The sequence below is a fragment of the Schistocerca piceifrons genome, chromosome X (assembly GCF_021461385.2).
Source record: "Schistocerca piceifrons isolate TAMUIC-IGC-003096 chromosome X, iqSchPice1.1, whole genome shotgun sequence".
NCBI classification, from domain to species: domain Eukaryota; kingdom Metazoa; phylum Arthropoda; class Insecta; order Orthoptera; family Acrididae; genus Schistocerca; species Schistocerca piceifrons.
In genome coordinates, this window is record NC_060149.1 from 234,496,691 (window position 1) to 234,508,883 (window position 12,193).

Below are 12,193 nucleotides of genomic sequence, written 5' to 3' on the forward strand. Positions count from 1 at the left end.
TTACTGTTCAGTGTATGATAGTGTGTACCTAATATCTTGGTCCCGTCACTAATGGAGTAAGGCTCACTTCAGCTGAAGACAAATATTTTGTCAAAAAAATTACATCTTGTATTTTATCATCTTCAGCAACTGTATTTCTATTTTCTGAAATAAGCGGTAACCAAATGCAGAACAGAAATTTTATTCCACTACCAGTTTCAGGCACACAGTGCCCTTCGTCAGAAGAGTATAATTAATGAATTATTTGCAAGTGTCAGAAGTAAGAAGATGTGTGCAGCATATTGCTGTGGTCTCAGTCACAGCCCTGAAAGCACTAGGTGCTTGAAATCGGTGAAGGAACAAAATCTCTTTTGTGCAACTGGTTGCTGTTTGTTTCAATAAAAATTACATTTACACACTACTAAACTACAGAGTTTTTGTAATAATTTTTTCAAGACAAATTAAGCACTTACAAATCACAGAATCATTACACTCCTTTTCAAATAAAAATCAAGCTCCTTATGTGTGTATATAATATATCTTTTATTCAGAACAAAGAGTATATCACAATTAACGATTCAGTGATATAAACAATGAGTAATTTCAGTTTCCCTTCTTAATTTCACTGAGCTCTAGACTAGACAATTTTATTCTAAGTGAACAACAGTTGGGAAAAAAAAACCTTACACAAAACATACTTGGGAACTATCTGAATATGGCAAACTTCTCAAAGTTTACAATAGATTTAAACATAATAAAAAAGAAAGACTGAGCAACTGTTTCATGCTAAGACCATTATGTCAAATGTAAAATGTCCACTTCCTTAAAAATGAAACCATTGTGGTGAAAAACCTGCTGTATGTGCATCTTTGTCTTACATCTGTTTGCTATTTTTACAATATTTATTTTTTTCATTAGAAAACTCATGAAGTGAACAACCCTTAGAAAATTTTTCAAGTAGTAAATTATCTCTGTATGACATAGAATAATAGAAAATTACATGAAACTATAATTTCTACACAGTTATTAATATACAGTCAACAAGATTACATATAAAAAAGCCTCTACCTATGGAGGGATTATTACAAGGAATGCTGCCCACAGAGGGTAACTCGCATGCTTGCAATGGAAAGCACATTGAAAGCAAGTCGCAAATCCAGTCTAGCAGTTACAAACCAATAACAAATTAGAAAGGAAGTTGTTTTGTGCGACATACAAAAATTGTACCACCTAAATATGTGAAGAATGAACTGAATTAGAGTAACTTCCCTTACAATGTGTGCATGTTTGGAATGATAGCAACTTATACTAATGTCATTTATAAATGACAGTTACGTCTTTATGGAAAAAATATGAATGTAAATGAAACTACAAAAATTAGCATCTTTCTATATCACTGAGTAGTATAAAACATTTTTCTGTCTTTGAGGAATCTCTCTCTCTCTCTCTCCTCTTACACACACACACACACACACACACACACACACACACACACACACACACACACATATTCACATCTAGACCAAAATCTCACATTCCTACAAAAGGCAGTCTAACTATATTGCTGTTTTTCAGGAAAGGTTTGTAGGTTTGTGTCAGTTAAATTTGATGGTACTTGGGGGGGGGGGGGGGCGCCAACTGTATTTATAATTTAATTCTGATTCATGGATCTTGTCATTAGAATCCAGAAGTTCAATCTTAAAACTTGAAATTATGTTCTCATGAGCATTGCAATATTTGTTTAATGGAAGGTAATAATTCACATTCACTGAAGGGCATAGAGAATGATTCTAAAATTTCCATTCACACATAGTACAATATACTGTATTTAAATAATGTGCAGCTATTGCTCACTTTTCAGAATTGTTAGTCATATTTACTGTGTGTTTGCATCTTTGGTATTCCTTTACAGACTCTAACCCCAAAGTAGAACAAATACCACTGGCACAGAGACAATAATATTACTCACTATACTATATATTTTGATCTCTAACACAATATGGGACACAACCAGCATATAAAACAACACACAATTATTAATGCACACATGTTCTGGTCATGTGTCTCTACAATAAAAGTAGGTTTCAAACAATTTAAATTTAAAAACTTTGCACCAAATTTAATTTGTACAATGATTCTAGGGCATGAACAGTTTACATCTTCTACACGACAAGAGACAAATAAGAGAAATTCTGGTGTATACATGTGAGAGTTTTACATTCATAACAATATTCTGGTATATTATAAACTGATACATGATGCAAAAAGATCTTTTAAAGGTAAAATTCAGCTTAATGTCCCTTGTAACAGTTCCAACTCAAAATGTTACAAGCTCTAGTGAATTTTTAAAAGCTGTATAGGTGTTATGAAGCTGAAAATCTGTACGTCAGTATATCCAGCCTTCTCTCTGTTCAGAAACTGCTCAGTATATCAATATGAACACAGAGTAGTTACTATAAAGAAAAGTAAGTGGTCTAGAACTTATATACATAATTACTGTGAGCAGTAGGTAAGCTTACTTTGAAAAAGGCATTGGAAAACGGCACTTGGAAAATAAGCTCCTGTAAAACACAACTTGGGCCTTGCCTTGGTGACAGTAAATACATAATATCTTGCAAGTAAGTCATCTACAATCATAACACAATAAACTGATAACAGATTTTTTAAACTAATGCATATAAAAGATGTTTATATGATAACTATGCTGCAATGGCAAGCAGCAGTTGCCTGAAGATTTCAATGTTTCTCAAAACATGTCCATAAATATTGCAGTTCTAGTCCCTCATCAATATATTAGTACTATCTAGAGGGTGATTCACATGTGACACCAAATTTCATAAACATGTTTAAACTACTCAAACTAACAGTCTTTGTTATATGACTGCAAGAGATCACCATTCATTCTAATATCAAATCATTATGTACCAATAATTATAAATTTATCATCTATACAACACAAAGGAGACAAATACAGTGGAAAAACCATTCACTTATCATCAAGCTTTTGCTGAAATTAGGGGATATTAACTTTTGCTGAAATCACGAACAGAATGCAAATTCTTTATGCAAAGATGTGTCAAATAATGATTATAAACTTAGCTATTGAACCTAATGACCTGTAGAATAATTTGAGTACAATTCTACTTTGTTTGATCTAAATACACTTATATCCCTATGGGTCCACATTAAGAAATTACAAGCGCACATAAAGTCTCAAAATACACACCAAGTTTAATTACAAAACACTAAGATTGCTTGCAAAATCAGTAATGTACATTAGCCATAAAAAAAATCAAATGAAAGCTTGGAGAGAAAATTTTCAGTTTTTTCAACTTGTTAGCCTCCCAATTCACCAACATCTGTACTTTGCTATAATAATGACACACAGGTTTACAATAACAACTTAAAATGAAACTGGGTGCTTTACAACACTATCAGTCAATCATAATATATCACAAATCAGTTATTACTTTCTACAAACAGTGACCTAAACAGAATGAACTGTGAAATACAATGCACCATTGAAACAGTCTGTTGCACATTGTGGCCATATGAAAGTGCCACTTTCATAATTTAATAAGTGTGTTACACAATATTTAACACACATAACTAATCATTAAAAATGGCAGTAATGAAAATTAGATGTTCAATTTGCGAAAAGTGGAGGGAAATCATGAATTAAGATCAGTACGTACTATATGTAGGTCAACAAACATTGCTTAACATTGAAGACTTATCAGATGTGCTATAAATAAAAATTGTTACGTATCCAGCGTTTCATTAATTTCAAAGTTAACAGATTAAAATGGGATTGCTCTTATCTACAAAATAAGTGAAGGTGCTCTCAAAAACTGTGCCACATGTGGATCACCCAGTATGTAAGCAATTTACATTGGTTATTTTTATCACAGACTTAATACAATGAACTAGATATTTGCTCCCCAACACACAAAACTTCCACAAATAAAATGTATGGCTTAACCAAAACCTGACACTCAAATTCAGTTTCTTTGAGCAGTCTAGCATTTAGTTCTACAATTCAGTAGTCATGTGAGATGTAAGAGCCTGCACTCTTTTAGCATTGCAGCTTTTGCATAATACATGATCATCCAGAGGGTAACATCCACGGCCCTCAGCTTCTGAAGACAGTATGAGACCGCAGTCCTACAATCATACCAGTAATTATTACACACAAATTCTACAAACTAAATGGAGTACACAAAATATTTGGTGTTTACTATACACTGCATAAAGTCAACTTGACCTAAGTAGAGTAGAAACACGAGAAAAGTGTGAGTGCAATGTAACAATCTGCACTGAAACAGATAAATTATTGCAGTTAGGTCCATCATGATTAACCCTGTAGTGTACCAATGGGGCACTTCTAAAGATAAATCTTACCCAAATCCTAGAAGTAAAATCTAAGCAGAGGAAAAAATATATATAAAATCCAAGATTCATTACAACTATACAAAGCTAAAATTACAACACCGACAAGCATGCAAAATGTGTGTCTAGGAATCGAAAGAGAATCATTTCCCTTTGAGCTATGTAATATATGGGGTAAATCTTTACAATATGCTCCTGGGTGCACAATGGCAGGGTCTTCACTGTCTGTTTTACATTACAGTGGCAGCTATTTTTAATGTCACTAAAACTGAAGAGATATAAAACATATCAACTCACAACAGGAAATTCTACAGTGATTTGATTCATTTTGATGACTTTTCTTCTGTCATAATGTCACAGGAAACTATTCCTTGCTTGAAGAAAACTAAACAGACAAACTAATCAGGTGATTGGATTGGATTTGTTTCGCTTTAGGGCACAAAAAACAACTAGGGTCATATATACCTAAGTCAAAACTATACAACACGAAGACAGAGAGGAGTTAAAAAAACGACTATATGTCAGTCCAAATTGACGTAAGAGAAGACAGCTAAAAACAGGCACATGGAGAAAGGGATAAAAAAGACACCATACAGAAACGGAGGTCCAAAACTAAAAATTGAATGGCCTTCACCATATTGCTTTGGCGGATAAAAAGTAAAATGCGGTCAACAGCTTGTGCGTCATTTGCTAAAACGGCTGATAATTAAGATGGCAAACCCAAGTGGGAACGTAAATGGAAAAAAATTGGCACTCTATCAGGAAGTGATGGACAGTTAAAACTTGGGCGCAATGTGTAGAAAGTGGTGGGGTAGTGTCACTTCTCAAGTGACGATGGCTAAAAAGGCAGTGCTCAATACACAGCCCAGTTAAAATGACCTCCTCCTGGCAGGAGGGCTGAGAGGTGAACATCCAAGCCGCTGGGAGATGCTTACTAAGCCGAAGTTTATTCCCGTGAAGGGAGAACCATTGACAATGCCAAAGGGATACCACCTCCTGACAGATGGCAACACAGAGATCATCGGAGGGAATATATGAACTAGCAAGCTGAGGTACGAGGACTGCAGCCTTGGCAGCAGCGTCAGCAGCTTCGTTTCCTGTCAGAGTGACATGAACAGGAACCCACAGAAACATCATGATGGTTCCACCAAGAGTGAGCAAGTGACAGTTTTCGTGGACCTGCTGCATGGGAGGGTGTACAGTGTGCATAGACTTTGAAGGACGTTGAGTGAGTCTGAGAAGAGAACACAATTGAAAAGGCTGAGTCCCCAGACGTACTCCGTTGCCTGATACAGGGCGAAGAGCTCTGCTGTAAAGGTGGTGGGAGCAACCAATTGCATCGTCAGGAATTCACGAAGACTGTTATGTCAGTGTAAAAGTGAAAGCCACAGTCGATTCTCCAGGAGTAATGATCAAGACATCGCTGAAGATGTCAGGTCCTTGGAGGACTGCAATCATCAACAAAAAGGGAGCCAGAGATGACCGGCGAGAGACTGGCCATTATAGGGTTAGTGGCAATAGCAAAGAGGACGACACTCAGGATGGAACCCTGAGGCACACAACAGTTTTCCTGGATAAATGTGTCCGACAAGGCAAAACACACACACACACACACACACACACACACACACACACACACACACACACACACACACACACACACACACACACACACACACCATATGTTCCATCACCTTGCAAACACAGCTGGTGAGAGAGATGGGGCGGTAGCTAGAAGGAAGGTTTTTGTCCTTACTGGGCTTAGGTATGGGTATGACAGTGGCTTCACGCCAACATCCGGGAAATGTGCCCTCTGCCCAGATGCAGTTGTACGTGTTAAGCAGAAAGTGTTTGCCCCCCTAGAGAAAAGTGCTGCAACATCTGAATGTTGACAGCGTCTGGCCCTGGGGTGGAGGATCGGGATGTACTGAGAGCATGCTCTAGCTCCCTCATAGTAAAGGCAGCATTTTAACACTCACGATTCAGAGAAGAGAAGGGTATCGCCAGAGCCGTCTCAAATTGGTTTCGATGGAGGAAGGCAAGGCGATAGTGGGAAGAACTCGAAATGTCCACAAAATGGCAGACCAAGGTGTTGGAGATAGCAATAGGGTCCACGACGACATCGTCTACTACTGTCAGGCCGGAAATTGGGGAATGGATCTTGGTCCCAGAGAGCCGTCACAGGTTGGCCCACACAACAGAGGAAGGGGTTCAACTGTTACAAGAACTAGTGAATGAAAGCCAACTAGCTCTTTTGCTATCCCAAAGAAAGTGACGACACTTTGCACACGTGTTTATAAGGAATGCAGTTTGCCATCATAGTATGACAGTTAGAAATGTGGAAAGCTCGTCTCCGTGCACGGACTCCATCGCAGCATGCCTCAGTCCACCAAGAGACTGGGACATGGCATGATAAAGAGGATGTGCGAGGAATGGAAAGTTCTGCAGCAGTAAGGATAACGTTTGTGAGATATTCCACCAGGCCATCACAACAGGCGAAATCTTGTTCTTAGAAGGCTGTTAGGGAAGAGTAAAGCTGCCAGTCAGCCTTAGTAAGCTGCAATTTGGGTGTGCATGCGGATGGGATAGGAGTCAGCAAATAGATAGCACACAGGAAATGGTTGCTCGAGTAAGCATCCGAAAGAACGGACCACTCAAGACAATGGGCAAGCTGGGCAGTGCAAAAGGATAGGTCCAAGTGGGAAAAGTGTGCGAGGAGTCATAAATGGAAGTGGGTGCTCCAGTGTTAAGGCAGAAGAGGTTAAGTTGGTTAAGAGGATCAGCGAAGAGAGGAACCCCTTTGACAGGTCCTGGGATTACTCCAAAGGGGATGATGCACATTAACGTCATCGAGTAGCAAAAATAGGGGAGATAGCTGCACAATAAGCTGAAGGAAGTCTGCCCTGGTGACATCAAACGACAGATGATGATGGGGATGATGTTTGGATTGTGGGGCACTCAACTGCGCGGTCATCAGCACCGATGAAATGATGAGGACAACACAAACACCCAGTCATCTCGAGGCAGGTCAAAATCCCTGACCCCGCTGGGAATTGAACCCGGGACTCCATGCTTGGGAAGCGAGAACACGACCACGACACCCATGAGCTGCGGACATCAAATGACAGAGAACATAAATGGTACAGAGGGAAAAATCAGATGGGGAAGGAAAAGGCGAACTGCAATAGCTTGAAGATGGGCAGTCGAGGAGATGGGTTGACTATGAATTTTGCCCTGTATGAGCAGCATGACGTCCCCATGAGATGGAATGCCCACCTCAAGGGGAAGGTAAAAATGAACCAGTAAGAAATGTGAAAGCTCAAAGAGGTTGTGAGGGTGCAATTTCGTTTCCTGAAGGCAGAGTGCAAGGGGACGCTGTGATGCTAAAAGCAGCTGTAAATCCTCTTTGTGGGACCAAAGGCCAGGAATGTTCCATTGGAGGAGAGTCATGATGAGGAAGAGATGTAGGGGTGTCACCTTGGCGGCTGCAAGTGACAGCCTGTGAAGAGTCACTACTACAGGGCACAGAAGCAGGATGATCCTGCTCCATGGGGTCCACAGAAATATTGGCTTGCTTGTGCAGTTGGTCTGAGGAGTCCAACGCTGCAGAACTGTAGGTTGTATGCACTGGCGACATGGAGGCCGGCCGGGCTAAGGTATCATGTGGCGACACTGTTGAAGAGGATCTGGGAGTCAGCAAAGGAGAAAACCGTTTTCCTTTGGTGGACTTCTTTGAGCCTTTCTGGTTAGAGGAAGACTCTGGTGTTGTTTGGCTGGAGGGACATAGGAAGTCTTCATGGGAGTACTCCTCCTGTCCTTTCCGCCCCTTGAGGTGAGAGTTTGATGGCTTGTTGCACAGCTGGACAGTTGTATGGCGATGCTACCTTGACACTGGGCGATTTCACAACCTCAGAACTGAATTGGAGGTCGCATGTCTGTGTGGCCATGTCCTCCATGGAGCGAGGGGTAACAAGAACACATTATAGGTGTCAGATGGGAGAACACAAGGTCTGTGACTAGCCAATAACTTGCGAGAGACTGGGTAAGGAACCTTTTTCCTTTACCCGGATCTCTTGGACAGCTCGCTCATCGAGATACATGGGACAATCCCAAGAGTAGGCGGCATGGCTGCCATTGCAGTTGATGCAGCGAGGAGGAGGAGGCGGCGGGCAATCGCCCTTGTGCACATCCCTACCACAGATTGCACAATTGGCTGGCTGTCGACAAGACATTCTAGTGTGGTTGAAATGATGGCGTGGGTAGCAATGCATCAGATTCAGAATGTACGGCCAGAGTGTGGGTGGGCACTAACGAGGAATCTACCTTTTCCATTACACAATGGACAGCAATGACACCCTGATCAGAGAGATACAATTGAATTTTGGTCTCAGTCAGACCATCTAGCAGCCTAGTGTAAATAACACCACGGGAAGAATTCAAAGTTCTATGGGCCTCGACATGAACAGGGTAACCATGGAGAAGTGAGGCGGCAAGCACTTGTTGTGCTTGAGAATCAGAAGTAGTCTCCAAAAGCAAAGTGCCTTTCTGTAAATGAGAGCAGGATTTCACAGGGCCAGCAATTGCATTATCACCTTTCTGAATAATAAACGGATTCACCAGGGTGAAGGACTGACCGTCTTCAGTGCGTGAGACCATGAGGACCTGTGGTAAATCATTAGCCTAATTACTTTTACATTTAGTAGATGTTGATTGTGAAGATGATTGGCTCATTGCTAGAAAATCCCCCAGGATTGTCGGCGTCTCCAACGGCACACTCCTGCCAACTGCGGGCCCCTTTCACAAGGGGGTGCACCCGCCTTAGGTGACTTCACACCTCATGTCACACCTCCCGAACACTTGATGGAGGGACCATTCGGCAACTTGGGAAGGTTGCAGCTCAGACAATCACCCCTCCCTGGGCCTCGTTTGTACCAGGGGGTACATGCGAACCCTACCTGTCAACTCAGAGCTGGGAATTACGAGTTACCCAGTCACCTGTTACGTGTCAGACATGTGGCCGACCTTCAGGAGCGCACAGGGAGGAAGAAGAAAAAGAGGAACCATAAACACCGAAGTGGAGGAACGAGAGGAGAAGGGAAACAAACTAAGGAAAAGGGAGTGAAGAACAATGGTGAGACTGTTCTTACGTCAGCAAAATACAATGCAAAACGTTTCCAATAACACCCCAGACATGTTCCCCAAGGGAGGGAAAAAAGAATAGCACGAAGATAGACAGGCAGCATGGAAGAGAAAAAAATGCTGCAAAGGCTGGGGGCCCATGGTAGCCAAGCACGAACCCGCCAAAGAGTGGCAAACCCTCCTGGTGGGCTAATCAGATGGTAACGAGGAGGCTGTCGTCACCTGTTGCATGTGTAGGTTCCCCAGATTTTGTAACATAGGGACTAGAATCTACATGTTCGTGCCAAAGTTTTTCTAATAATTCTTCAACTAAAACCCTTGTACGGCCACAAGAAATGGAAAAATTTCAGTTTCTGGGAACATGTAAACTCTATCCATCCTATTACAAAACATATAGTGTAATGTGAAGAAAAATAGGGGGGAGCTACCTTTCCTTGGGTCAGTTAAGAACAGAGCAGACAGATCTCATGGCCATGGCATGTATAGAATATCCCCCCACACAACAAATTCTGGATCAATGATCATACCGTCTTGCCATCCACTACACAGGAATGTTGTTTTGAGTACTCTGATTCACAGAACTTGCGCAGTGTCAGAGAAGGAGAACCCTGTGAAAAAACTATGACTATGAATGTGCTAAAAATAGGTACTTTGAATGGAAGTTGAGGCCAAAAGCATTGTCTTAGTGGAAAGGCTAGGTACCACAAAAAAAAGCCAAGGGCCATTTATCTGTCCTATGTTGACCTTAGGAAATTTAGCAGGCTTCTACAGAGAATCAGGGTACCTGATACGTACAAGGTATACTTCATAATGTTAAAAGTACCTGCCTGTGCGAACTGACAACGTGAAGAAGATGGATGCTACTTTGAGCAACAAAAGCTCCACAGAAATTGAAAAGTATCAATCTGCCATCAAACTTGATGACAAGAACATTTGATTTATTTTACTTTACCACTCTACACTGTGAAATATCAGACACACCAAACACAAAAGCTGTATAGTCTCTCAAAAATGTACGGGCAGGGAATATTGAGCAGCTGTCAGCAGAATATACATAGGTAAAACACATAGCCTATATGCTAAGTGTCCATATGAGTCAATGCAATCATCATTTAAAAACTCAGGATAATAAGTGAGCATACTAAAGGTAATAACAATAGATCCTTCACCCTTCTGTCGAATTTACATGTCATTTAATTATTCATTTGAATTATTCTCCACAAAAAACTGGCAATACTGGAGAAATGACTAACTTGGAAGATGAGCTTGTTCTGTCACTATTTAACCACTACACGAATTTTAAATGTTGGGAACTAGTTGGGGCAGACTATTGGTTTTCCAATGTGCTTTCTATTATCACCTGTAGCCAAAAATATGTATCCAAGAGAATTTTAAGTTGTCACTGAAATTATACCACATTAACTGAAGTACGTTTGCAGAAGCATACCAACCTCACTGCAGCATGTTTACAGATATGACAACAATATGGTTTTAGTATGGCATCATCACTAAGATACTAAATCTGTTACTTGTCTGTGTTATTATACATCATTATAATATCAGCTGCATTACAGAGTTTGAGCAGAAGAGCTATTGCTTGTTTCAGAATGTTCAAGAGGAAGGACACTGGGATTCGGGGTGAAATGTCGCCTACTCGCAGACTAAAAATGGGGGAGATGTAAAGGCTGGAGGGAGGGGGCAGGAGTGAGATTGGGGGGCAGGGGGCAGATGTGACAATGCTGCTGAATCCGGTAAATGTGTATTCTCTGTTGGGTGAATAAGGCGGTCATCTGCAAATGCTAACAATGGGGATGAATCCATGACAGTGGAACCTTACCTGCCCAGCAACGCTATTAATCAGTAACATCAAAAAACAAATTACTTGTTACACATCCTCCAAATAGTATTTCTACACAGAAGAATGTTAATTTCACTGGCATAAGTGAAGTAGTCATGCAGCATTCTAAAATACAAAGGTTTTGCTGGTAATAAACACAGATAAGGGATCTTTGCTGCATTTCACAAGCAATGCAATGGAAACTGGCCACTTCTGTTTTTCTCAAAAATACCTCACTAAATTAGCACCAAACATTCGAAAATAAATGCCTTTCAATACCCCAATGTGTTTACATTGCAATTGCCATACAAATCACAAACAAGTAACTTGAATGCTATCCTGTAAATAATATGCTGTATTCTCAATGGAATGTGATCCAAATTTAAAAATTGACGCGAGTATTATAGAAAACCTTACCATGAGCTCACTGGACAATATATTAGTCATCTCCTTAAAAGTGTACATAGGTCACTTTGGAGCACTATACACAATGCAAAACTGGTACCAGGCGGTCATGTGACACTCCACATCTGACATGAATCATGGCAGAGAGAGAGAGAGAGAGAGAGAGAGAGAGAGAGAGAGAGAGAGAGAGAGAGAGAGAGTGAGAGTGAGAGTGAGTGAGTGACAGAGTGTGTGTGTGTGTGTGTGTGTGTGTGTGTGTGTGTGTGTGTGTGTGTGTGTGTGTGTGTGGAGGGGGGGAGGGGGGGCAGGAGCGCGGGCGCACACGCACCAGTAAATTGTATGGAATCAGAGCAATAAGACGGGGCAATGAGCAGTCGTACCAGAATGGCAGACAGAAACAATCATGTTTAGACTTGCCCATGTTTCCAGAAGGAATGGTATTGT

The 12,193-nt window shown here is 40.8% G+C and overlaps 1 protein-coding gene across 2 annotated transcripts in view; it reads right to left on the bottom strand.

Moving 5' to 3' along the window:
* Positions 1-390: 390 nt before the first annotated feature.
* LOC124721818 (lipoma-preferred partner homolog) overlaps positions 391-12,193 on the bottom strand; it is a 94,205-nt gene continuing 82,402 nt past the window's right edge. The window contains exon 10 of one of the 2 annotated variants that reach the window (XM_047246939.1): positions 391-4,143. In XM_047246939.1, the coding sequence (XP_047102895.1) occupies positions 4,012-4,143 (132 nt within the window). In that variant the 3' untranslated portion in view covers positions 391-4,011. The remainder of the gene's footprint in view (positions 4,144-12,193) is intronic. The other variant, XM_047246938.1, reaches the window with a different exon arrangement.